This window comes from Alternaria ventricosa (assembly GCF_023758065.1).
Source record: "Alternaria ventricosa strain BMP 2768 chromosome Unknown scaffold_14, whole genome shotgun sequence".
NCBI classification, from domain to species: Eukaryota; Fungi; Ascomycota; class Dothideomycetes; order Pleosporales; family Pleosporaceae; genus Alternaria; species Alternaria ventricosa.
Window position 1 is genome coordinate 900,404 of NW_026055694.1, and position 27,188 is coordinate 927,591.

Genomic DNA, 27,188 nt, shown 5'->3' on the forward strand with positions numbered 1-27,188 from the left:
CACCCATCAAATGCACGCCAATCACATACAAACTCTGCACGGAGTAAACAGACACTCATCATCTCAAAACATCCCGACCCACCCCACTCCCCTCTTCTCTTCCCTTCCCTTTCCACGGTCGCCCCGTACCACAGCCCAAGACCCAGGGCAAGCGCCCACCGACCTGTCATCCCCAAAGTCGATCTTACAACCTGCAAGCCACCGACCGTCTAAGCCAGGGACTCAGGCCCTTTATGCCGTGTCACTATGGCTGATACACAAGTGTATCTTTGTGGAGAAGTAGGATATGTCGCGCTTGGGCGAAGGGGAGGACACGACATGATTGCGAAGGTGATCTGCTGTGCATGGATAACTTGTAAACGCTTTAGCCACCGGGTTGTAGGGAGTGTAGTTGTGAGGTGCGAAGTGGGTCTGTATCATGGGAGCTATTTGTCTATATTGAAAGTTCGAGCAGTGGGATTACGATCATGAATAGGGTAAGGTCACTACGTACGTTGGCGGACAAGAAGACATCACTGCTGGAGGGGACTGGTTTCTCAAATCTCACATATATGTTCGTTTATCAGTTATACAAAGCCTTTTGTCTTTCTAATTCAACAATAGAGTTCAGTATAAATGCGCCTAGCATTCTGATGTAGTAAGATCCGCCGTGTCCAAGACCCTACGAACCTACTTCTGCGCACACATAGCCCAGTCAAAGCTCCAAGAGTTAGCCACCATGGAGCACCAAGAATCACATGAGAAGTCATTTCGCCAGTAAAAAGGGTAATGCAGAATAAACTTTGAAAATGTCTTACACACTGCACATGCACGAAGCTGACAACTGACAGGTGTAACTAGCGACAACTCAGATTATCGTCTCGCTACCCTTATTCTTCTGCCCTGCATGCACGCGGTGCAACATTCGCTTCCGAGACCCCTTCTCTTCTAGTCTAGTAAAGTAAGACGCGTGTTCCCGCCTTTGTAACCAAGACACATGTAACAGCGCGAGCGAGGGTATAGTAAAGCCACGGTAGCGGAAAGCAGGTAAAGACGAAACAAGCCGCTCGTGCGTGGGCAGGGGACTACTTTTAGCATCGAGAGCATGGGTGAGAAAAGGGTTCAGTACGCGTGCGTGTGTGACTAGTGTTGATGCAAAACACTGACACGGCAGTCTCGCTGCGGCCCGTCAACCATGCACGTCGCCCGTAACTTTCTCAACAGCATATGTCTTCGCGGCCGCACATGTGAGCGCCTGCAGCTACTTCCCGAACACGAACCAGGAATCCGGAGGCGAGACTGCCTATCGTGCAATGTCGAGGTCCAACCATTATCAGCGCTTGAGTCGGGTGTGTTTGCATGATGGGTGCTGCGTCTCTCATGTGAACTTCGCCATGTTTACATATCGTGCGAAGCTGTGGTCCTCGCTTTGGTCGACGCCGCGGTCGTTGACTGCCTGCCTGTATCGCTCTTTTAGGCCGTTTTCTGGATCATCGGAGTCCATCTCGTCCTCGTAGTCTAGGTCTTCGTCCATCATGCCGGCTTCGTCGGAGTTCTCTGCATCGCTGACCGTCTCGGGCTCTTCTTTCCGCGGCTTGCTCTTTGGTTTTGCGCCTGCACCGCCCACCTTCATGTCCTTCATCATCTTGTCTAACTCTCGTTCACGTGTCGCTTTCTTCTCTTGCTCCCTCTCTGCCCTACGTCGCTCAAGCTCGGGCTTGTAGTCGCGCTCGAATTCTTCCTTCTTCTCCTGCACACCCTTGAAGAACTCATCCATGCCGTCTCCGGTCATAGCACTAACGCCCACAACACTGAGATGCTTGTAGAATTCCTCCAGTACCAGTGACATGCTGTTCAGCAGACTACCCATGTATCCACTTCCTCCGCCCATGCCTTCACCACCAAAGCTGCCACCCTCTTCCTCATTGCGTAGGGCGGTTTGGAAGGCCTCGAAGTCGGTCATCCAATCCTTCGCGAACTGGGCGTCTTGCGCGTCGGTCTTGTTGAAGACGAGTATCATGGGCAGTTTTGTCTTGTAGAGAATTGAACAGGCGTAGAGCATGTTGGACATGAAGGTGCTCGTGCTAGTTGTGCGCGGTGTATCGATGATGTATGCGATAACGGTGGGGAATGTGCTGGCTAAACTCGACAGCAGAATCTCTCCACTTGCCGACCAGACGAAGACCTCGATCTGCCCTGGCGTGTCCACGAGGATATGTTTGACCTGCGGTTGTTGCGCCGGCGCTGCCTGTTTATCCTTGCCCCCACTTGTCATGAATTCGACTGTGCTTTGCTCTAGCTCCTTCACCGGCGCTGGCGGCTGCGTTCGCTTTTCCAACAGACCAATGACCTGATCAATCTTTGTGCTGAACAGGTTCAAGCTCGTCAAGATACCGCCGTTGGGTCCCAGATTGAACTGCTTCATGACTTCCTTGTAGTTGACACTGTCTCGGATGTCGATGTTGGGCGTGAAAGGAACATGGTGGACGGCGGGGTCGAGGTTGATGATGTACGGGGGTGTCGGCGACGCTTTGGAGACGGAGGGTTCGCTTTGAGTCGGGTCGGGATGAGTGTAGAGATGTGAGACAAGGCGCTGCATGAAGGTGGTCTTGCCGCTACCAGCCATGCCCACGCAGACAATCGAAACGGGTGTGTGTGAACTGGCGGCAGGCGCAGAGCCCTCTGGCGCCTTTGAGGAGGACATTGCGGAAGTTGTGCGCGTGTTTTGTAGACGATCGAGGGGTGAGAGGGAAGGTTCGGAGAACGAGTGGTAAAGTGGCAGCGGGCTATCGGGGGAAAACGCGTGATGCTTTGTAAGGAGAGTTAGGTCAAGCTGCGTTGTTGACAGCGGGATGTAGAGGAGTTGTTCTAGAAATTCTTAGGCGGGGCGGACGCGCGCTAGGGAATCCGCCGCGGTGATGTCAGGCCCGAGCTTTGGTTCTATCTCCAAACTTTCCTCTCGCGACAAGTCTATCAACACCAATCGACTTAGTATCACCGCCAACATGGGCCTGGAGGATTTTGAGAAGGAACTCGCGCAGACCAAGAAGAAGGACGACAAGAAGAGACGCGATCGAAGCAGAAGTCGCGACAGACACCACAAGCACCGCTCATCGCGCCATCACGACGACGACCGAGACGAGCGCCACCGTCACAAGCGATCGCGACACCATCGCGAAACCTCGGAAGAGCGCGCGCGGAGGAAAAGGCGTGAGAGAGACGAGAAAGATGATCGGCCGCGACGGAAACACAAGGAAGCCGAATCGAGCGACGAGGAAGACCGTTTGACGCGAAAGCGCAAGTCGCGACACTATGAGGAAGACGAGTCGTCGGGAGATGAGGTGCCTCAGGAGAAGGACTACGCGCCACCAGACGACGACATCCTCGACCAGCAGCTCGAAGACGCAGCGAACGCAGACCTGCAACGCGACGACTGGATGAAGGCGCCTTCTTCCATGGACGTCGAATACGTGCAGCGCAAGAATAGGGAAGAGAAAGCTACATATGTGAAGGCATCTGATGAGGGTCAGCCGGCGCTCAAAATGCATCACGCGGAGCTGAACCGTGATTTGGGCAACTCCAAGGACCGGAACGCTGTCGCGGAAGAACCCGCGCAAAGAGAAGTCAGCTACACATTCGGTGACTCAGGTGCGCAATGGCGCATGACGAAACTGAAGGGCATCTACCGAAACGCGGAGGAGTCAGGACGAAGTGTGGAAGAAATAGCTATGGAGAAGTATGGTGATCTACGGGACTTTGATGAGGCGCGTGAGGAAGAGATTGAGCTGGATCGCAGAAAGATGTATGGGCAAGACTATGTTGGAAAAGAGAAGCCATCTGGCGAGCTCTTTGAAGAACGCAGACTCAACGCAGGCATCCGCAGGCCGTCGCGCGAGTCACACGAACCCTCAGAGCCACCCCAAGGCGAAATAGTGCAAGATCCCCAACCAGCAACAAACACTGTTATGCTCAGCCAGACCGAGTTGAACAGACTAAAGGCGCAGATGATGAAGGCAAAGATGAAGAAGGCCCCCGAAGCAGCCCAACTGGAAGCCGAATACAACGCCGCCCTAGCCGGCAACTCAACCTCCCAAAACCGCGACGTCGTCGTCCTAAACGCAATGGACAACCGCATGCTCGCCGGCGGCCGACAAGGCGAAGTCATCGCCTTGACCAACAAGCGCGGCACGGAGCGCGGCCTCGTCAAAGAAAACGAAGAAATGACCATCGACGACATGGTCCGACAAGAACGGCGCACCAAAAACCAAGCCGGCGGCGAAGGCGCCCTGCTCGCCGAAAAGATAGCCAAAGACAGCAAATTCGACAACGACCTCGACTACATCGACGACAACGCGACCAAACTCGCCGCCCGCGCCCCCAAATCCTCCATCAACCTGCGCAACGCCGCCATCCAAGACTACACGAAAATGAACCGCATCCTCGACGCCTGCCCCCTCTGCCACCACGAAGACAAGTCCCCGCCCCAACCCCCCATCGCCCCCATCATCAGCCTCGCAACCCGCGTCTTCCTGACCCTCCCCACCGAGCCTGAAATCAGCACCGGCGGCGCCGTCATAGTCCCCATCCAGCACCGCACCAACCTGCTCGAATGCGACGACGACGAATGGGACGAAATCCGCAATTTCATGAAGTGCCTCACACGCATGTACCACGACCAAGGCCGCGACGTCGTCTTCTACGAAAACGCCGCTTTTCCCGGTCGCAAAGGACACGCGGCGCTCAACGCCGTTCCTATACCGTATGAACTAGGTGATACCGCGCCTGCGTTTTTCAAAGAAGCGATCCTGGAGTCTGCGAGCGATTGGACGCAGCATAAACCGCTTATTGATACGCAGAAGGCGAGTCGGAATGGGCTTGGGAAACAGGCGTTCCGGAGGAGTCTGGCGAAGGAGATGCCGTATTTTCATGTTTGGTTTGAGCTAGATGGGGGGTTGGGGCATATTGTTGAGGATGAGAGGGCGTGGCCGAGGGGCGATTTGTTTGCGAGGGAGGTGTTGGGTGGGATGTTGGATGTGGGTGTTGAGGTTGTGAAGAGGCAGGGGCGATGGGTTAAAGGAGATCGGAGGGTGGAGGGATGGAGGAAGGGGTGGAGGAAGTTTGATTGGACGAGGGTGCTTACTGAGGGTCAGTAGATGACCAGGTTGTCTATCTACTCGAGGTCGGTTTGATAGGAATGGGATGTGTTCTCAAATCGAAGGCATTTGTTTCGTCTATCCTGTAATGTCGATTGCCCATGCAAAATCATTATCGCTTGCTCGCTCCACAAACACCTCCCCATCACACACTACTACACTACACCACAACGATCCAACCCCCTCGAGCCGAACATATCCATGCGTTGATTATACCCTTCCGCCCGTCCATTCACTCAAGAGATTATTACGCTTAGCACGCTGCGCTTTTCATGGTAATAACATACGTACGAGTGCATTACTGCCCCTCCCCTCTCCACCGCCCCTTCGTCGCCAAGGCAGGTTGTTGAGCACGCTAACCACACAAAAGCAAAAGGAACAACCCATTTTCCCAAACGAAAGCCTAGGGTATCAGAAGTGTAAGGCAAGGCAAGCTTTAGGCGAAATCAGCCGAGTACGAGAAGCCACGGAATTCTTCCTGCATGGCTTGTGAAAGCACTGCATGTGTTGTTAGCAAAAGCAGAAGTACACATGGGTGAACAACGTACCAGACTGCACAGGCGTAAGCACAGGTGTGACACTTGTAAACTCGGTATCGAAGTTGCTAGTATCCGTTGGGCTCGTAATCTGTGGCGTAAATGGCGGTTGTACTCGCTTGTGGTAGATGTCGTCCCAGTTGATGTTCCTGAAGAAAGCATGTGACATGATCTCTTGCGCATCGGTCGGTCCAGATCCAAGACGCATCTCAGGCTCGCGGGTGAGCAGTTTCTGAAGGATAGATACGGAGTCGCGCGGCATGTGAATTGGGTAGAGGGGTTCGTCGGCAAGAATGGCGTCGTAGATTTCGTCTTCGTCTTCACCACGGAACGGTGATTGCTGGAGAAGCATCTGGTAAATGAGCACACCAAAGGCCCACCAGTCAACGGCTCGGCCGTACTTCTTGTCAAGAAGGATCTACAAACTTTTGTTAGTGACTTGACTTTGTGATGATGGACGAGACTTACCTCTGGTGCCATAAATTCGGGAGTACCACAGAAGGTGCTGGTAGTTGATCCGTACCACATCTCCTCCTTGCACAATCCGTAATCACCGATCTTGATGTGTCCATCTAGCGTGAGCAGAATGTTATCCAATTTCAGATCGCGGTAGATGACGCCGTTCTCGTGGAAGTACTTCAGTGCAAGGCAGACCTCGGCAGCATAAAACCTGTGAACATGTTAGCAATTGTCTTTCTAATGGCATCTTAGGAACGTACTGTGCGCGTTTGGTGCCGAACTGGCCTCTCTGAATGTGCAACATCAAGTCACCACCACTAATGTACTCCATGACAAAGTACACACGGGTCTCGGTCTGGAAACAAGCGTGCAAACTCAAGAGGAACGGATGCCTCTCCTTGTTCGCGATCAAGAAGACTCTCTTCTCTGAGCGTGTGCTTTCCACTTCGTCGTTTTCGATGATAAACTCTTTCTTCAGGACCTTAATAGCGTAGAGCTGCTTGGTGCTCTTCGTCTCAGCCAACATGACCTTTCCGAAGTTACCCTTACCCAGCACTGCAAGGAAGTTGAAGTGGTCCAGGCCTATCCTCTTTCCTGTTCCTTGTGTGTTCGCTGCCGGTGTGACCTTCTTGCCTGGTGCTTCTATTACCGCCGACGGGGGTTGTTTCGCGGGCGCAGATGGTTCTTGCATCTTCGGTTGCGAAGGAGGCGCTTGCTGCTGGTGCGGGGGTTGCGCTTGTGGCGATGGCTGTGGTAGAGCGTATGAAGACTTTTGTGGGTAGTTGGGCATCGCTGCGGGTTGTTGATGGCTCGGTGGGTAGCTCGGGATGTTGGCATATGCCGATGGATCGTAGGTGGCTGATTGAGGAGCTTGCTGTTGTGGTATGCGTTGATCTGCTGGGTATCCACTGCCTGACGTCCTTCCGCCCGGTGGCGCATAGTCCGTGTTACTGCGGCCGTAGGCAGGTTGAGCCGTGGTTTTGTTCATCGCAGCTGCAGCGGCAGCGATCGAAGATTGAGTGCGTGGGCCCGACGAAGGTCTTGAGCCTGCAGTAGGCGATGTGGGAGCCGCGCCAGAGCTGGATCCAGAGAAGGAGGCTCTTGCCGCATCGATTGACGCCGCCGATGTGGCATAGGATTGTTGTCGTGGAGGACCAGGCGGAGGACTCATCTGCTCTTTTCCGTAAGAGTACCTGTCGGATTGGGCTTGGTCTTGACCGGGTTGACCTGGAGATTGAGGTTGCGCTGGTGGCAGAGGTTTTGCTGGCTTATCCGGTCGCAGGGTCCGTCCGCTCATGCCTGGGCCCGACGATGACTGTCCTCTTCTCGTCCTCTTGATTTCCATCAAAATCTGATTAGCCACTTCCATGGACATACCGCAGAAGTCAGGTACGAAGTGAACGCAGTGAGCGTGACAGGTGAGACCACATTCTGAATCACCGTTAGTGGGGTTTGCAAATCGGAATAGTAGGTCCACTCACCATTGCACTTCTTGGTTTGTTTCCGACCAAGTGGCAGGACGTAACCGCAGTGACAGCACCAGTTGGCACCCATGTTGGAAAAGTTTTCGAAGCGATGAGGAATGCGGTGGTTGAGCTTAGCCTCGTCTGGATCGGTTTCGGCGTTGGACTGAGTGATGCACTTGGTAACAACCTTGGGGTAGCACTTCTTGTGACACGTGTAGTTGCAGTCCGAGCACTGCATACCAGCAGCATACTTGAGGAACTCTCCACAGAGCGCACAACGCATAACGTTGTAGAACTGCTGCTGGACGAACTTGTGCCCGTATTGCTCGACGACGTCTTCTTTACGCTGACGAACGGCACCTTTACGACCAAGACCAAGATCGAAGGGTTGCTTGTTGCCGGTGTTCTTGGCGAAGGACATGGTGAGGTGGATGCGACCTACTGGCTCCAGTGAGAACCAGTCGTCAATCATAACGGGTCCTGTTTGAGGTTGGGGACCACCCGGTCTCGCGCCAGCAGGACCAGGACCTCCAGCACCGGCGCCTGCAAAGTTCTGCCCTGGCGGCGGCTGGAACTGCATGTCGGGCTGAATGCCGGCTGCAGCTCCTCCCATCTTGTCAGCAGCCACCCAGCCTGAGTTTGCGAGCTCCGTCTCAATCTTCTTCCTTCGCATTTCTTCGGCAATGTCTGATATGCGGACCCATAGCATGCCGATGGGCAGAAGATGGTCGCCCGTCTTGTCGTATACGGTTATCTCGATCTCGTTCGCCTTGTCGATGGCGAAGTCGTGGACTTCGTCGACCCAGCGGTCGTTCCGTGTGGGCTTTGTGCGACCCTTGATTGAGTCTTCGACTTTGATGTTGACAAATGTTTCCGGGCCTCGACTAAAGCGCCCAGTAGCTGCGTGATCGACATCGGCGACGGCATGTACGCGGAGGGAGAGGTGACCGCTCAAAGGTTTTCTTTGACTCGGAATGTTCAAACTGTCATCTGGGCATAATCAGCATGTGGCAGCACACAGTATCGTTGGGGCTTACCGTCGCCATCGGCGTCGCCCTCAATGTCGACGTGGAGATCCTCATAACGCTTCAACGAGTGCTTCAACAGCTGGATCTTCTGGTTACTCTCGATGCGCTTGGCTTCTGCGTCTGCCTTGCTCTTGCGGTCGCCTTCCATTTGGTATAACCGCACCATCTTCTCGATTCCATCTTTGTACTGCTTTTCGACACTGAGCTTGAATTCGAGCTGGGACAGCATGAGCTGGATGCGGGGACCGAGATGCGGGGTATCATATTTGATGAGGTCTGCGCGTGTTAGCTGAATAGATCACTGATGTATGCAACAGATGTATATACCCAGTTTGCTGAAGTTCGGTCGCTTGTTGGGCGCGCCGGGAGCTGGCGGGGCATATGGCGCGCGAGGAGGCTGCAGAGCTTGCCCTCCGCTAAGCTGGCTGTACTGGCTTTCAGGGCCGCCATAAGCTCCCTGTTCTTGCACATAGCCGTTCCAGCCGTCTTTCGGGGGAGGAGTCAAAGGGTTGTTGGGGCCGCGGCCTGGTTGCAAACTCATGTTCTCCATGCCTGTAGACGTTCTCTGCACGTCCAGGTCCCGCAGCTTCGACTCGAAGTAGTCAATGTTCCGGCGGCCGTCCTTGATCTGTCCATCGAGGCGGGAAAGCACGGCCGGGTTGTTGGTCGACTGGCGCATGGCATTGGCGGCGTTGATGAGGGCCCTTTCACGGTCGATTTTGCGTTGCACATTGGCAACGGTCTCGTCGACGTTCGCCATGGCGGCGGTCGTCTATGACAGGTGGGCGCGGAGGGCGTCAGGAGATTTCTTCACCGACAGAGGCGACGGCGTGACAAGGTGCCCAGCGGTGGTGGGCTGCGAGGGATGCGTCGGCGCTCGGGCAGGCAGCCGTGACGTAAGCAGCTTCTGCGCGCAAGCAACAGCCAGTCCAACGCGTCGTCGGCGGCGGCGGCAGGGAGGTCGCGTAGGTGAGGTTGGCGGGCGACAATGGCGGAGTCGTCGTGCTGTGGTGATGTCGTTGGGCGAACAGCGATTTAGCTCACGCATAGGGTGGCTTAGCGGAGCCCCACTTTCCCCCTCTTCGTCGAGTGGCGTCGGGAAAGGGTTAAGTGCCGCTGTCTATCAAAAGCCGCGGGTGCTGTTTGGCGTCGTCGGGCGCGAGTACGAGACAGCAGAGGTGATGACGGCGACTGTCTGGGCGGCCGTGGCTGTTGGTGGGGAAAAGACTAACAGGCAGGCAGCATGGCGGGGTGAACTCTCAACACCGTCTCACAAGGGTTCCATGGAATCAGGCTTATTGCCCTGCTTCAGTCATACCACTTTGACTTCTCGCATCCTCTCGACCACATCCCGAATTCTTATCTTTGTTGAAGGCAGGTGCGCATGACGCCCGCCCGATTGGGCACCGACGCCTTGACATGTGCGACCTGATCTGACTGTGCGAGGCTTGTTTTCACCCAAACTTCCTCCATCACTCCTTGCACAACTCTCTGAAACCTTCATCACACCGTCCACCACGTCTTGCGCGTCAGGAATTGAGAGCGCTGATGTCGGTACGCATGTTCCCGTTGTATCGCATGAATACGCGCTCCATCGACTGCTACCCCATCAGTTCGCTCACGCCAAGTACAGTACGCGTCGTACTTACTTATGCTAATCCTAGCTTGATATGTGCGCGAGATGTTCGACACATTGCTTTTCCCGCACTTAGAATGTGTGCATAATCGCGTTGATCTACAACTACTGTTGACCGGTCCCTTTGCCAGCTGGTGGAGCTGACGTACCGTATAGTGACAACATGTCAAATGTGAGATCCATGGATGCGCAAAGCAAGCTGGTAGTCATATTTTGATCCGCCTGAAAATGCCACACGGGAAAAAATCGAGGCTCAATGTCCCCTCGACTACATCATCTCGTCTGCCTCTTATTTTGGAATGAAGGTCTGCACGAGAAAGTTGAGATTCAAGCCTATTGATGTTGACGGGTTGCATACATCTAACGACTTCGTGTACGCCACCGATCCAAGAACGAATGAGAACGGTCATAGGCTCAGCCCCGTGCCAACACTTTCAGACCCCGCAGTCGCTGCTGCCTTCCTTCACGCTACCTTCAAGAACGACGCGCACTCTGGAGTTGTTTCGAAGAACAAATCTTACTACCCGAGTTACACCTACCGTACTGAAGCTATCAAGCAGCCGCTTCGACGCACACATCTTATGCTCACATTTGTCGACGACGAGGCTCGACCACAGTGTGCACTGCACCAGCAACTCCTTCTGGAGCTGTAAACTTGCTTTCTGGCATGTCTTGGTTAATCTTAAAGAATGTCGATCCCATCCCGCCGTTCAAACACGCCGCTCTCGATCACACACAGCCGTCCATCCGAATTATCAAGGTGCTGCCAAGTCTATCTCCAGAAGGCTTCGTACAGTGCACCCTTACGCACGGGAGTACCGCGGACGATTACACATGCCTGTCCTACACCTGGGGAGACAAAAGTGAGGCGTATCCTATCCTCATCAACGATCAGCTGTTTTACATCCGGCAAAATCTGTACGACTTTTTGCACGTCGTGCGAGAGAAATACCCTCTGAGGCTATTCTGGATAGATGCTGTTTGTATTGATCAGAGCAGCATTGCTGAGAGAAATCATCAGGTCGCTCAGATGGGGGCTGTATACACCGCAGCAGTGCACGTCATCATTTGGCTGGGTAAAAGCAGTGACATGGCCGCATTTTCCCGCGCATGGAACGACTGGTGTCGAGCCAAAGAACGCTTATCCAGCCCATCCCCCGAGTTCCCTTTGTGGGGGATGTATGCGTGGCGTCGACTGAAAGAATTCAAGGATGGATGGCTCGAGCTTGCGAATCATGCTTATTGGACTAGGGCTTGGATCACGCAGGAGATCGCGCATAGTAGGACACTCAGTCTTCTGGCTGATATGGTGGAAATTCACGACCTCCACCGCATCGCCGACTTCTCATATGCCTTCGTCACAACAGCCGATGTAAGATTCTCTGTTCACATCAACATAGCGCAGCATCGTCATTCCATCCTTGGAAAACGTCTCTTCTCTTTACTTACAAAACTACCCAATCAAGAGTGCCAAAGGGCTCGGGATCGGGTATACTCCCTCTTGGGGCTCGCTGCAGAAGGTTCAGATATTCGTGTGGACTATGGCAGCTCAGATATGGCATTCGTGTCGATGTTGTTAGACGTATGCAAAGAGTTGAGGTGTCTATGCGGTTTCACATTCATATCTCACATGCTGGGTGGTATGGAAACGTTGAAGGCAAGAGCATCGGAAAAATTACAGTTTGTAACGCTGATGCTCAAGGCAAATTCGACGTATATCATCCCGCCGGGGGGCCTGGAATCGTCCTCTATTTTGCAGCAGGCTGACTCTTCTTTACTGCATGGAAGCGGTGCGGTGCTTAGCTTCAGGCTGCACAGAGTATGCGATCTCTTGAACAGAGATCACAGTTTGGAGGTTCGAACATTTGCGGGGCAGGAAATGAAGCTGCCAATGGGTCGGTTCACATTGCTCCTCTCTGCAGTCTATCACCCCCGATGTAAAGGGACAAGGCTGTGCAAGTCGCAAAATTGCGCTTGCCAGCAAGACTACACATGGTGGCCGGGACCGGATGCGCACCAAGAACGACAAGAACACTATATCTATAGTATCCGGGGCTGGCATCCAGATACCGGAGACGCACATCACGAAGAATTGGGGTGGTACAAACAACCGGGTTCAAAGAGGATCGTTTCGAACTGGTTCCAGGTGGACTTGCAAACCGAATATACAAAGCGTACGGAATATTACACGTTGGGTATTCCTGTGGCAGCGTGTTGGTGGTATGCTCATCAATTGAGAGACTTTCGACGTGTGGATGCGCAGTCTGCATCAGATGTATCTACAATCTTCATAGATCATCTATTCGACGGAGACCGAGTGCGACTGTGCGAGGAGGTCTTGAGCGGGCGGAGTGCTTTTAAGATAGGGCGAAGAACGACGCCAGAAGACGCGTGGTTGCACGAAGATGTTGATGGCTTCGAGCAAGAGATGCAACCTGTAGATGTGCCCTGAACTGTTCTAGCATCATCGGTCATTAGGATTTCATCAAATTACTCATGCGGCACTGATAGGATAGAGGGTATGCGTGGATGATGAGTGTCGAGGAAATGTATTGTCAGCATCGGAATAACATCATTGTCACATGTAGACACCCCGAGATCACCTTGGAATTGACGTGACCGTTCTAGGTATGAGAAGCCTGCCTCTTCAGATGTCGGTGGACATATACTAAGAACTAGGATGGTAGATGGTACACAGACGTTTGGTGATATCTCAGCCTAATGTCAGACGTCCCGGGCGCTCCTTGTACATTTGGTATGGATCTAGTGCTGGGATGTACATTGCGAGTCGCTTCGACGTTTCTGGCCCCCATCCAGCTATCAGCGCTCATCCAAACCCAACATTAGGTCCCTTTATGTCTAGAGACGGATAGGTCTGAGCGAACGACTCGGCAGCAGCCCGTGCCTCGCAGTGCAGGATCTGGGATCAGGGCAAACCTGCACTCGGCTAGCGCCACCCATTTACGTCATGGCAAGTCGCGTCAATTGGGTACGTAAGGAGAAGTCGCACGTCGAAACACCGACTTTTCCCACTCCACTCAGGCACTATGGCCAATGCCATAACATACAGACGCCATTGTTAGTACGAAGTCGGCACTCCTGCTCTCGTTATTCATCGCGCGACAACGCGTTCGTTGAGCAACTGGGGTCACGCGCCTCACCTCAGATAGGAATGACTGCTCCGAGCCGTCCACGGGGATTGAAGTGATGGTTCCATGCGCGTCTCTTCCCCATGTTCTCTCCTATCCTTATGGGCTCTTTCCATCCGCCCATCTTCATCACCAGCCGTCTCGAAGGATTCGTGCAGCGGTTGAGAGTTGATAATTCAAGGTACAAGGTCCACGATTCGGGCCTTTTGCGGAGCATTTCGCAAGCGAGGCGCGACTAACGCAGGTTCGCCAGCGACGCGCTACCCGTGCCCCCTACCGACAACGAGTCCATCAGCCGTCGCGGCTAGCAGCCTCACGGCACCCTGCCCGGGCACGGAGAACTGTGCAGAAGCTAAGAAGAAGAGAGAGCCGATCTTTCCAGATGATGCACTCCCGACATCGCGGCACCTCCCAGTATCATGACAAGAAACATCGCACGATCACCAAGGGATCTATCCTGCACTGCGCGATGTATCAGAATGTCAATACCCCTACAGCTCAACAGGGCCATTCCATGGACGGAGAGTACGCGAGTGTCAGTCGCGAAGTTTTCGAATCCTCCCAGGGTCCATCTATAGCAGCCGTTCAGGAGCCAGGCACGTAACAGCACCCAGCAATATGGTCCAGCCGTGCCACATTCACCGGTTCCACATCGTCAGGCGACCCACGCCATATCTAACCTCGACACGGGAACGAACGTCGGGTGAGGGTCGCCGTACTTTCCTAGCAGCATCCTAGATTACGCCCCAGAAGCTATGCCAGAATGCGACAAAAATCTGTCTCGTGCCGGTCTTTCTGGCGGCTTGTGCTCGACACAGCTGTCAGATTATTTGTTGGACTGATGTGGATACTCGAGAAACCCGGAAGATCAACGATAACAGGTTGATATGCGTCCAATTCTTTCCCTTCTTGAAACCAGGTCGGCTTGTTGCCTCCGCTTGGGTCTGCTTCACAACTATTCGCAATGTCCTGAAGCATATGCATCTTTGCATCGCATCCTGATGTGTTTCCACATGTTCCCTCCTTAGTCCTTCTTTTGCATCTTTTCTGCATACTTCATCCCTTCGCTCCCCACTTCGCGCTCTGGGAAGCCGTGGCTATCAGCGTAAGGGTATCAAGATGACTTACTACGGCGACAACGCTCCTGAGCTTGCTGCTTCAGTCATCGCACTGGCAGTTATTGCTTATATTCTTTTCGGACTGCGAGTCTATACAAGACTACACAACAATGCTTGGGGCTTGGATGACTGGAGCATGACAGCTGCGACTGTGAGCCAACCTCAAGGATTCCATACAAGACAACTCAACTGACAGGAATGACGCAGGTCCCCTTCACTGGCTTGACAATAGCATGCATTGGGGGCGCCTTCAGCGGAGTCGGGGTCCACGACGACAACCTCAACGCAGAAGAGAAAGTTAAAGGGATGGAGGTACGTTTACACCTATCTCTAACTCTGTAATTCCTCCATGCTAAACCATGTAGTTCTTCTTCTTCTTCGAGGTCTTCTACTGTGCAGCGATCATCCCTATCAAGATGAGCATCTCGTTCATGCTCATACGCATCGCATCCCGGAGAAAGGCCTACATCTACAGCTTGTACACTGTTTCAGCCATGTTCATCGTCATGAACTTGATTGCGATGCTGTACATCATTTTCCAGTGCGCACCAGTGTCGTACGCTTGGGATACCTCAACCCCTGGTGGAAAGTGCAACCCAGCGCAAACACTGGCCGACATATACTACGCGACGACTGCAGTCAACATTGCGACGGATTGGTTTTGCGCACTCCTACCCATACCGCTGCTCTGGAACGTACAGTTGAACCGTAATGCTAAGCTTTCGGTCGGCGTGATTCTCGGTCTCGGTGCATTGTAAGTTTCGCTTATCTCTTGGGAACCAGATCACCATCTAATGCTCCACAGAGCAAGTCTTTCAGCATGCATTCGTCTTGTCTACACTGTTAATCTGACCAATGCGACCGACTACCTTCGTAAGTTTCCATATCCTTCTGCTCCCACAGGGCAAACGTACTGACTAATCCTGCAGATGGTGTATCTAAGGTGATCCTCTGGGGTTACGCCGAGAATGGTGTCGGTATGATCGTAGGATGCGTCGCCACACTTCGTCCCCTCCTCCAGCGCGTACTCAAACTCGGAAGCAGCGGTAGCTCACATCCCCACACGCCTGCAGCAGGCTACGCGAAACGACCGGTCATAAAGAGTCGTCTGAGTGGAAGAGACGAAGAGTGGGTAGCCCTGGAAGATGGCCAGATGGTCAATATGGTCCATGGGCAAGGGAGTACTGGGAGTGAGGAATACATCCTGCCTGTAAAAGGCGGAGGCATACAGGTTACCAGAAGCGTCGAGCAACGATCAAGCGCCTTGAAAGACTAGGGGTACATCACCCGGACAAGCGCAAACTGAACACAGTCACGAAAGCCACATCACATTAGAGAACTACGAAATAATACAATCAGAACCAATAGACAAATCCAACAACATACTCCATCAGATGAAGAATCAAGCAGGTCTTCGTGCCTACCCTCCAACGTACGGCGACGCCTGCACACGCGCGTCCAAGACCACACAAGCAGCATGCCCAGACTGGGGCCTATGGAGCCGCATGATCGTACCGCGGAGCATCGCGGAATCGCGAAAGCAAAAAAACGGGTCCACACGAATGAGGCGATCCTCCTCAGTCCTGACTCGGCAGCCAGGCGATCAGCTCTCCCCATCCAAACACAACTCCAGGCTCCAAAAAAACAAACGTTGCTATGTGCCGCCTTGCACTACGGCAATGCCGAACGTGTTCGTCGCGTGGCTTCAACGCTCAGCGCCTAGACGAACGATGACTCGGTTGACTTTCCGGGAAATTGAGGAGCGAGCGCCTGCGGGACTTGGAACGGGCTTGGGCCACGGGTGTTACGGAAGAGCGGCACTGGGGGTCATGGGGGTCGTCTTTTCTCCCGCGCGTGCGCAACGAGCTTATGACCCATCGCGATCGGGAGAGGAATTCAACACCCACCGAGGATGGTAGAAGTAACAGCCTAGGACTCTTCATTGCACTCAGATTTTGCAGGCACTCGTTTCCGATTCTAATGTAAACTGCAGGGCACCCTTTTAGTCCCATTTCCTCCCGACAGCCGCGATGCCCCGTTGTGCTTGTGCCAATGTGATCGGCAATGGTCGTAGCAATCACCTATTTTGCGTATTCTGGGAATAGTTGTTCGGACAAAGGGGCGCTGCAACAATGCATCGAGCGATTCGTAGAGGCTGCGTGGTGCATCGCTCAAGCCGAAGTAGAGATATCTGAGGAGGGTACAGGTGGTGTACAGTACCCGCTCAGCAGCCCCACTGTGTCGCGTGTCAGCGTCGGTGCATGTGCTCACATCGAAGTATCGTGTATGAGCTGCACAGGTTTGACTTTTGGTTCGCAACGAACTCCTAACAGAGATGGAAGTATAGCTGTCTTTTTCTTGACTAACACGTCGATGATTGGCAGAGTAGCGATGGTTCTGACCATGCAGTCAGCAATCCTACGGTTTGCAATACGCCTTGCCAACGCCTTGATTATCCGCGACACATGTCGTAGATATAAAGGTAACTTCGAAGTCACTGCTCATATTGACTATTGATGATCCGAGAGTGAAAGCATTACCATCATGACAGACTTCGAAAAGGCGTATGAAAAAGCTATTGAGGACAAGATCCTGCCCGGATACGCTCTTCTCGCGGGCGATAAGGACGGTCTGTGAGCATCCTTGGCACAAGGCAACAGCCATCTAATAGCGAAGCAGACAAAATACTGTACTCGGGAGCCAAAGGTGTTCAGTCGCTTGCGGAAGGCTCGACACGCCCTTTCCAACTCGATACAATATGCGGGATCGCATCAATGACGAAGCTCATGACCGCAGTTGCAGCCCTAAGGTGTGTCGAGGAAGGGCTAATCACGCATGACGAAGACGTGGCCAAATACTTGCCCAGTATTGGAAAGTACGGCATTATGACGAGCTTCGACGAAAAGACGAATGAGGCGGTCACTGTGCCCAACACCACGCCGATCACCCTGAGGCAAGCGTTGTACTAATGCACTAGCTGATGGAAAACTGACCGGAACAGGATGCTTCTGAGTCACACAAATGGCCACGAGTATGACTGGCTCAATCCTGATCTGGGGAAGTGGCGTGCAAGCCGCGGAGAGACCCCGTCTTGTGGACCGACTGTTGGGGAGAAACATACCCTGCCGCTTCTCTACGAACCAGGCCCCAGCTTCAAATATGGCCCAGGATCGGACTGGGCCGGCAAGGTCATCGAGAAAGTATCGGGAAAGAGACTTGATGCCGTCATGAAGGAGAAGATATGGGATCCTCTGGGAATAACAGACATGAGCTTCTTCCCAAGAGAGAGATCTGATATGAAAGATCGCGTGGCGAACATTAGCACGCTGACCGAGCAGGGTGAGGGGCCGGCGACGGATGCTGGAGGGTTCGACGTCTTCGTCGATGCCACAGACTGCCTGGGAGGTGTGGGCGCTTTCGCGAGCGCAGAAGCTTACTTTACCTTTCTTCAATCCGTATTGAAGCGCGACTCGAAGCTTTTGAGCGACGACTCTTGGGACGAGCTTTTCAGACCGCAGCTCGATGAGAGATGCAAGAAGGAGCTGAACGACTACCTCAAGTCTTCACCTCTTCACACGCAGCTTCTGGGTATGGGTCAGCCTGCAGATATCGAGAAGCAATGGTCGTTCGCTGGAATGATAGCCGAGCAAGGCCAGGAAAGACGTATGAATGCTGGGACAGTCTTCTGGGGCGGCGTTCCTAGTTTGACCTGGTATCTCGACTTCGAAGCTGGGGTCTGCGGTGTGGCGTTCTGCCAGGTCATCCCGCCGATGAGCCCGCGCATATTGAAGCTGCATGAATTGTTCCAAAGAGCGATTTATGAGAAGGTGGCCGCCTGATAAGTTGGAGTATGTTGGATGAGGGGTTGAGTGGCACGGTGGACTGTCGAGAATGCGATGGAGCCAATGCATGGTCTGTGCGCTTATCGATAGGCAGGTTAACATGATTGTCCCTTCCGAGCTAATCCCCAGGACCATCCATCGTTCTTCAACGAAACCCCCTTCAGCACATCAGACACCGAGCTTTCAGTGTATAGTGACATTAGTGTTATACCGTGTCACTTCAAAACTTGGCAGAATGCATAGTTCGACGCGTTCCCCGCATTACGGACTAATTGGGGCACGGTCCTGCCAAGCGCTTGCTGCCTGTTGCCTGCCTTACTGCCTACTACTGGCTAGAATTGCACTCAGTATGCGGCAGTGCAATTCTATCGCTATATATTCGAGCAAGTCCCCCTCTTGTCGAGTGAGCAGAATCACGTTCTCAGTGGTTTCCTTTTACCACTCTTAGCGACCACCACCAAAGCCTATCCTCACACGCCCTTTCTTCATCCAATCTTCCGAACGTACTACAAATCATCCAGTTTATCTGTCTGACGTGATATTCTGAGACTCGGCCATGGCGACATCGTCCGGTAGTGTTTTCGGGGCGACGCTCAAGACCATCACGACCACCAAGCTCGAAGAGCTTGCGAAGCAGCGCGCAGTGTTCGAAGAAGAGTATGCTGCACTCACCACCGCCGCGAAAGCCGAAGCAGACCCACTGAAGCGCGTATGTCTTCTTCTCGATGGCTCGAAAACTTGTTTGGGCTTCCAGACGGAGCAGAAAACCAAGGATGGGCGAGTCGGTCGAGTTATCAGTGGAACATCCAGGAACCTTCGTCTCGAGACCGATCTCAAGAACCTCGATCGCTTCGTTGAACAGGCCCGCTTTGATCCTTCTGTTTCGAACAAAGTCCTCTCAGACTGGGAAAAGACACTGTTGCGTTATCTTTCCGTTCAGTCGACCAAGTACCAGTACGCCGACCTCTACGGCAAGCTCGTCACCGAGTGGCTTTCTTCTGAAAAGTCTGCAACAGACGATGGCGATGTCGAAATGGATGAAAGCTTCGAGGAAGTGCCTGGTGCTAAAAAGCTGGCGTCCCGCGCCGCATGGGAGAAAGACGTCTTCCAAGCAGCCGAAGTAGACGAGCAAGCACTAAGATCGTATCTTGATGAGTTATTCCAGGCGAACAAGAAAGATAGCTCCGCTGCTATTCGCGAGCTGCGCAAGACAGTCGAGAACTTCGAGGCTAATCTGAACTATTCGACACCGTTCAACCCCACTAGCCTTCACTCCACCATCGAAGGCCTTCTGAATTCCGATCTTCTTTCGAATGAGAAGCGAGAAGCGCTCAGGGACTTCCTCGGTAACGGCAAGTATATATTCTTCGTAGGAATATCTGGTAGCTAACGAACCCGCAGATGTGATACTCGCCGAATTGTGCGACATTCTCAACGTACGCATGGCATCTCTCGATCGCTGGTCTTGGGGACCGCATGTTCTACTAGAGCAGCGAAGGAAGATCAATGGCGACTTCTCTATTCACTTCGATCCGGACCTTCTCCAGGCGATCTTCCTCCATTACGTCGGTGTAAAATGGTAAGTCGACTGCTACCGCAAGACATGAACAAAGGAATTCTGACTGAATAACTTCTAGGTCTGTGTTCTTCAAGTCCGCATTCTTGGCCATGCACAAGCACCAAGCTTGGCCGAGAAACTCCACAGAGGTTTCGAAGGTTGACCGTTCACGCCGATCGTACTTCCTAGGCGACAAAGGCACGGACACTAAGTCTAGTGTCGAGAAGAAGCGGATGAGTACACATCACAACCGATATTTCGCCCACCAGCTACTGGACTATGATACACAGCAAATCGAGGCTCAAGATGGTGAAGAGGAGGCCGAGTATGGGGACTACGTCGCCAAGAAGCGCAAACCCAACGTGCAACGGGAAATGGCTGACAACCAAATGCAATACCATTTCAACACAATTCAACAGCCGAGCGGAGGAAGTGTTAGCCAACTATCCCAACTAGCCAGCACTCAGGGAGGGAGGACGAAGCAGACAGCAAGAAAGGCTACTATCTCTAGCTCGGCTAGAGCCGCTGCGCCTAATCAGCGTTGTGGTGCCGGCTTGTTTGGTGGGAACGCCCAAGCGGAGGTAGACGAAGACGACAGAGATCGCGACGCGTGCGACTGGGAAGATGAGGTGCACAGTCGTCAGTCGAAGAAGCCTATGGAAGCAAAGCAAGGCCTACTTCATCTCTTATCCACCGAAATTGTTCTGAACACAAGACTTCACGGAGGACTGACCTGCTTCTCTACGACTTTTGACTCGTGGAATTCACTACTGCCACATCAGACCATTTATACGGTTCTAGACTTTCTTGGCGTCTCGGATAGGTGGAAGAAGTTCTTCGAGCGATACCTTCAGGCACCTCTGAAGTTCAATGATGACCCATCCGCTGAGCCGCGTTTACGCCGTCGAGGCATGCCAGGCTCACACGCTCTGAGCGATACTTTGGGGGAGGCAGCGCTCTTCTGCTTGGACTACGCGGCGAACCGAGCCGCCGGCGGGCCAGATCTATACCGTCTCGGTGATAATGTCTGGTTCTGGCACAGGGACTACAACACGTGTGCCAAAGCCTGGGCAAGTGTCGTCAAATTCACAGAAGTTACGGGAACCAAGGTCAGTTTCCTCATGAACTATACTCACGTTGATTCATCTGACGACAACTCTAGCTTGACCACAAGAAGACAGGCAGTGTTCGCATCTCACGCGACTCCGATGCTGAGATTGACGACCAACTCCCGGAAGGTGAGATTCGATGGGGTTTCTTGCAGCTCGATCCAAAGAGTGGCCAGTTCAAGATCGATCAGAAAATGGTCGATGGTCATGTGGAAGAGCTCCGCACGCAACTGCAAGGAAAGCTAAAGAGCATCATCGACTATATTCAGGTCTGGGTAAGTACTGCAATCTCCTTGGTCTCAAATCGCAGTCTCTAATCATCGGGAATAGAACTCGTATGCGGCTACGTTCTTCAGTTCCAATTTCGGGACTGCTTCCAACTGCTTCGGCCGCGAACATGTCGACATGATGCTCGCCACCCATCGCCATATCCAGGACAGTATTTTTCCCGATGGCAGCATTGTACAACATCTCAAGACGATGATCAAAGAGCGCTTCTCCGTTGCGGATGTGCCAGACGGGTTCCTCTTTTTCCCAGTCGAGCTTGGGGGTCTTGACTTGAAGTCCCCGTTTGTTGAACCCTTGCAGATCCGAGACTCTGTCAAAGAGAACCCGTACGATCTGTTGGATGAGTACGAAGAGAAGTTGCACGATGATTACGTCACCATCAAGCGCGCCTTTGATAAGGGCACTCGGCATAACGTGCGCCGCAGTTTCCAGGACGCGAACTGGCAGCCTGAAGACCCCAACACATTCCTACCCTTTGAGGAGTTCACCAAGTACCCCGAGACGTTCTCTGCCATTGGCAAAGCAAATTTGACGGAGATCTACAAGGAGCTACTCGAGCGCCCGAAAGAAAAGCCCATCGACGATAGCGAACAGGTCCTGCAAGCGCTGGAGCAACTTGAGGGCCAGAGCAACTTACGTGGCATCACCGCAGACTGGTATACTATGGATGCGTACTGGAAGTGGATCGCACAAATGTACGGCCCGGACATGATTGGTAAGTTCGGTGGCCTGAATGTCGTTGACTTCGGACTGCTGCCGATCGGTATGGTATCCATGTTTCGGCAGAGGCGTACCAAGTGGCAGGGTTGAGCGCAGATGAAGCACTGGAGCTGTTCACGACTCCTTACGTATGTAGCACAATGAAATCATTTGGTAGACACGTCGATTAGGCAATGAACCACACGGACTTCGTCGATCCCGTGCAAGGCTGACGTGCGTCTGGTACCGCGCCCTAGCGTCTTTCCCCGCACCCGCTCCTCGGGCATGACCTCGACACTGGTCTTCCTTCTTATATAACTTTGACAGGGCTACTGTGCTTGTAGCTTCGTGTCTACTGAAACGTGTTACCCGCGCAACGTACTTTTTCACGGCATAACCTCTGGGTGCGCCTTGTACCCGCGAATATGTTGTACGCTGACAGAACCTCAGCTGGACAATATCAACGTCCTAAGATCGACTAACAGTAAGTTACATATCCTCAGTCCAGTTTTTACCAAGCTATCGGTACATGACTACGCATTGCGATGCTTATTTGAACGACTGAGACCCCCTGGTATCTTCGTAATATCTCGCCCAGCGATCAGCATGAGCACCGAAGCCTTCCACAACGCACAATAGCTCAAGAGGGCGATGCGGGATCAAATGGATATGAAACACAAAAAATGCGCTCCCGATCGTCTAGTAAAGCTGACCGTGTACAGTATAGAGACGTGCCACGGCTCTTGTCCGGTGGAATTGAACACCCCCACAACGCCTCCCGCATCCACACGCCTCCATTGATGACCCCGAAAGTCTCAGCAGAGACTGCGCGACCTTTCCTTCTCCAGTGGGAAGGCACTACGAGTTCTCTAGACTGACGCTACCTAGGTATGGAGCGACTACCCGACAGGCGGCCACACTGTGTCGGCAGTAACCCGGGTGGTGTTCATGCAAGCTGTCAACAAGGAACCAACCAGCCAAAGGCGACTTTCCGACGGCCCCAACGATGCGCATCACTGAGCAATGATATGGGGTTGTTGGATTGTTAGTTAACGCTAGCAAATGACGTTATCGGCAGGCCTCTCGGCACCACCTCAAGACAAGGAAAGTGCCATGATGCGCGAAGGAATTAGCGAACCACCTCATCCTCAACGAGCCAAATTCCCCACGCTTTGCATCACTCAACGAGGGCTATCGATCCGACTTATGGGGTGTACAACTCAATAAATAAGACGTTGAGTACCCTTCACACGCAAACTTTGACTTTTCATCTGCCCCTCCTTTGGAAAATTACAGACCATGTCTGTCATCGACACTACCAAGGACCTTTCGGCACTTTTCACGAAACAGGTCCAAGCTACCCCGGATCTGATTGCTTTGGAAGACGACAAGCATACATACACTTATCAGGAGCTCCACGACAAAGTCGCTGCCCTCGCCGACCGGCTGCGGGGTCATGGCGTCGGCCGTGACAGCTTGGTAGGTGTCCTATTGCCGCGATCCGCCGACTATGTGATCGCCTCTCTAGCAGCCCTACGGGCCGGCGGTGCATTCTTGGTCTTGGAATTGGCCTACCCTCCCGACCTCCTCGCGGATGTTCTAGAAGATGCTCAACCTACCGTCGTGGTTACTATCAGCGCCGAAGTCGGCAAGATCAAGGGAAGCACTCCGCTTGTTGTTCTGGATGAAACCAGTTCAACTACCAACGGCCAGTTGAGCGAGTCAGAGTTGAAGCCATTGCCCGAGGAGACCGATTTGGACCGCTTGGCCTTTGTTGCATACTCCAGTGGAACGACTGGCAAGCCGAAAGGCATCGCCAACCCACACCGAGCGGCGGTTCTCTCATATAACCTTCGATTTGGACTCTCAGACATACAGCCAGGCGACCGGGTGGCCTGCAATGTATTCTTCGTTTGGGAAATTCTTCGCCCGCTGTTACGAGGTGCGACTGTTGTTGCTGTACCGGACGAGGCTAGCTACGACCCGCGCATGCTGGTTGACCTACTCGCGTCTAAGAAGATCACCGAGACTCTTTTCACACCAACACTCTTCTCTGCCGTTCTTGCTCGTCACCAAGCGCTGGAGACGCGCCTGCCAAACCTGAAGACCGTTTGGCTTAACGGCGAAGTTGTGACCACCGACCTTGCACGTCGTGGTATCAAAGCTCTACCTAATACCCGCCTACTCAATGTGTACAGCGCATGCGAAACTCACGAGATCGCTTGTGGAGACATTAAGGATATGCTCGAGAAGCTGGACAAGGATGCTGCCTACTGCCCTGTAGGACCGCCGCTCATTGACAGGAAATACATCTATATCGTGGACGAGAGTGGCCAGAAAGTGGACGAAGGAGAAAATGGCGAGCTCTGCGTAGGTGGACACTTGCTTGCTCGAGGGTACCTTAACCGCCCCGAGACCACAGCTAAAGCTTTCATCCGGAATCCCTACAGCTCGAAGACCGGTGCTCGCATGTACAGGACTGGTGATAAGGCACGCCTTCTATCGAATGGCTTGCTTGAGATCACTGGACGTGTTGGCGCAATGATCAAGATCCGCGGATACTCCGTGGTACCAGGAAAAGTTGAGAGCGCGATACTCAACCACTTGGCAGTCAGCCACTGCGCTGTTGTACCTTTCGGAGAAGGCATCGGTCGACAATTGGTTGCGTACATCGTGCGGGACAAAGAGGCGTCTGCAGAACGTCCAGAAGTCGAGATTGACCGAACAGGCCGCAGCTCGACCGCCAGGCGCATGTTGATGGCATACCTTGCTCACTACATGATACCTGCACTTTGGGTCGAGATGGATAGTCTTCCAAGGAGCGATGTGTCTGGAAAGGTCGACCTCAAGGCACTTCCTCCTCCTCGACCTGCATCCCCTACAGGAAGCGCACGCAAATTCGAGCAGAGTCCTATCTCCATCGAACAGATTACCCAGATCTGGGCATCTATACTGAGCATCAGCCCAAGCTCCATCACTCCCGAATACAACTTCTTCGATCTCGGTGGTCACTCATTGCTACTTGCCGATCTCGCAGCGCGTCTGTCGAACACTTTCGGATTCAGGGTGCCGGTCGCACGCCTCGCCACTCCAGCAACGCTCAATGGTCATCTCGATACCGTCCGAGCTATCCGGGATGGTCACACCGCCGAAGTCCAGGAGAACCTGCCGGCCGTTCTGCGAGCAGACTCTGTACTAGATAAAGAGATCCAGCCGAAAGATGCCAAAATGTGTGCGCTCAAGGATGCGAAGACTGTGCTACTGACTGGTGTCACTGGATTCTTGGGCGCATTCCTGCTCCGAGATCTTCTTGAGACCACATCTGCCCAGATCGTCTGCATGGTCCGATTCGCCGATTCCTCGCAAGACGATATACCCGCTGGTATTGCTAGGATACGTAGGAACTTGCTGGACTTTGGTCTGTGGAGCGACAACATCATGGAGCGTGTCGAAATTCTTCCAGGAAACCTGTCGCGCAAACGATTCGGTCTCGCTCCGGACACATTCAAGGCCCTGGCCGACCGTCTGGACGTAATAGTTCACGCAGCTGCCACTGTCAACTTGGTCTACCCATATGCTGCGCTGCAGAAGCCCAACGTCGGTGGTACAAGAGAGGTTCTTCGTCTTGCTGCTCAAGGCGGTGCTACCGTACAATACATTTCCACTAACGGAGTACTTCTGCCTGCCAAGGGTCGCGAAGGATGGTCAGAAGACGCTATGCTGGAGGTTGATGATGTTACCAAGCTTGCTGATGGATACGGCCAGACTAAGTGGGTTGCTGAACAGCTCGCTCTAGAGGCTGGCCGAAGAGGCCTCCCCATCAAGATCCACCGTCTTGGAACCATCAGCGGTCATAGTGAGACAGGTGCCGCCAATGCATGGGATCTGTTGACGGCCATGATTGTCGAGTCGATCAGAATCGGCTACTACCCTGATGTCAAGGGCTGGCGCGCGGAGATGACTCCAGTCGACTTCGTTAGCAAGGCCATAATGCACCTTAGCAACCAGACCGAGACCGATCAGACCATGTTCCACATTGGAGACCCTGACCCAGTCGACATTAGCAAGGTCTTCGAAGATCTCAGTGCGCTAGGTTACCCGACCCAGCCGATGGAATTCGAGAAGTGGACTAGCCTCTGGGACGACAAGCGAGGTTCTGCCAAGGGTGGTGACGGTGCTTTCACCGTTGATATCCTACGAAGCGGTATGCCAAGCGTCGAGTTCCTGAGAGATGTGGTGGTGCTCGATAACGCGAAGACCAGGCCGCTGCGCCTCGCAGTGGAGCGCCCGAAGGTGGACCAAACGCTTCTTGAGACATACACACGGCATTGGTATGCACGTGGCTGGCTTCCAAAGCCGCCTGCGCACCAAGATGCTGCTGGTGGCTCTGCTAGGCTTCCACGAAGAGGTCCTCTTTTCGGCAAGGTTGCCGTAGTCATGGGCGCATCATCCGGTATTGGCGCTGCCACCGCCACGGCTCTTGCCAGGGAAGGTTGCCACGTTGCCCTCGCAGCACGCCGAATTGACGCCCTTGAAGACCTCAAGAAACGCCTCGTGATCCGCGAAGGCAAGGTCATTACGCAAAAGACCGATGTCACCGACAAGGCTCAGGTTGAGGCCCTCGTTGCCGCAGCAGAGAGCCAGCTTGGGCCCGTCGATATCTTCGTGAACGTCTCCGGAGTTATGTACTTCACCATGATGGCCAACACATACACCGACCAATGGAACCAAACCGTCGACGTCAACTGCAAAGGTCTTCTCAACGTCATTTCGTCCATCGTACCCTCGATGCTCAAGCGCGGAAAGGGCCACCTCCTTGCCATCTCCTCGGATGCTGGGCGAAAGGTCTTCCCTGGCCTCGGCGTCTACTCAGCATCAAAGTTCTTCGTTGAAGCTACACTGCAAAGCTTGAGGCTCGAGACTGCCGGAACTGGACTAAGGGTTACTGCTGTTCAGCCAGGAAATGTGGCGACGGATCTGCTGGGTATGAGCACTGACCAGGAGGCGTTGAAGAAGTTTGGAGAGCCAACTGGAGCGAAGGTTTTGGATCCAGAGAATGTTGCTGAGTGCATTGTGTATGCGCTCAAGCAGCCGGACCACGTCTCTGTGAACGAGGTGCTTATTGAGCCGAGAGATGAGCCTATCTAGACGAAACTGTGTGTAGAGAG

At 53.4% G+C, this 27,188-nt stretch overlaps 7 protein-coding genes across 7 annotated transcripts; 5 read left to right on the forward strand and 2 right to left on the reverse strand.

Moving 5' to 3' along the window:
• Positions 1-1,357: 1,357 nt before the first annotated feature.
• J4E93_007870 (uncharacterized protein) lies at positions 1,358-2,683 on the reverse strand (the record flags this gene model as incomplete). Its single annotated transcript, XM_049345774.1, has 1 exon — positions 1,358-2,683. The coding sequence occupies one exon, from the start codon at positions 2,681-2,683 to the stop codon at positions 1,358-1,360; it is 1,326 nt and encodes a 441-aa protein (XP_049197301.1).
• A 214-nt stretch (positions 2,684-2,897) lies between these two features.
• On the forward strand, positions 2,898-5,132 carry J4E93_007871 (uncharacterized protein; the record flags this gene model as incomplete). Its single annotated transcript, XM_049345775.1, has 1 exon — positions 2,898-5,132. The coding sequence occupies one exon, from the start codon at positions 2,898-2,900 to the stop codon at positions 5,130-5,132; it is 2,235 nt and encodes a 744-aa protein (XP_049197302.1).
• Positions 5,133-5,568: 436 nt separating this feature from the next.
• Positions 5,569-9,381, reverse strand: PKC1 (Serine/threonine kinase; the record flags this gene model as incomplete). The annotated part of the gene is made up of 7 exons (XM_049345776.1): positions 5,569-5,630; positions 5,681-6,086; positions 6,137-6,338; positions 6,388-7,558; positions 7,609-8,583; positions 8,631-8,897; positions 8,949-9,381. 7 exons carry the CDS (start codon positions 9,379-9,381, stop codon positions 5,569-5,571), a joined length of 3,516 nt encoding a protein of 1,171 aa, XP_049197303.1.
• A 5,449-nt stretch (positions 9,382-14,830) lies between these two features.
• J4E93_007873 (uncharacterized protein) lies at positions 14,831-15,800 on the forward strand (the record flags this gene model as incomplete). Its single annotated transcript, XM_049345777.1, has 4 exons — positions 14,831-14,836; positions 14,890-15,278; positions 15,330-15,397; positions 15,454-15,800. The coding sequence occupies 4 exons, from the start codon at positions 14,831-14,833 to the stop codon at positions 15,798-15,800; spliced, it is 810 nt and encodes a 269-aa protein (XP_049197304.1).
• A 1,634-nt stretch (positions 15,801-17,434) lies between these two features.
• J4E93_007874 (uncharacterized protein) lies at positions 17,435-18,363 on the forward strand (the record flags this gene model as incomplete). The annotated part of the gene is made up of 2 exons (XM_049345778.1): positions 17,435-17,442; positions 17,526-18,363. The coding sequence occupies 2 exons, from the start codon at positions 17,435-17,437 to the stop codon at positions 18,361-18,363; spliced, it is 846 nt and encodes a 281-aa protein (XP_049197305.1).
• Positions 18,364-18,922: 559 nt separating this feature from the next.
• Positions 18,923-22,131, forward strand: J4E93_007875 (uncharacterized protein; the record flags this gene model as incomplete). The annotated part of the gene is made up of 4 exons (XM_049345779.1): positions 18,923-19,722; positions 20,004-21,033; positions 21,087-21,308; positions 21,364-22,131. The coding sequence occupies 4 exons, from the start codon at positions 18,923-18,925 to the stop codon at positions 22,129-22,131; spliced, it is 2,820 nt and encodes a 939-aa protein (XP_049197306.1).
• Positions 22,132-23,319: 1,188 nt separating this feature from the next.
• On the forward strand, positions 23,320-27,168 carry J4E93_007876 (putative NRPS-like protein biosynthetic cluster; the record flags this gene model as incomplete). The annotated part of the gene is made up of 1 exon (XM_049345780.1): positions 23,320-27,168. One exon carries the CDS (start codon positions 23,320-23,322, stop codon positions 27,166-27,168), a length of 3,849 nt encoding a protein of 1,282 aa, XP_049197307.1.
• Positions 27,169-27,188: the final 20 nt, after the last annotated feature.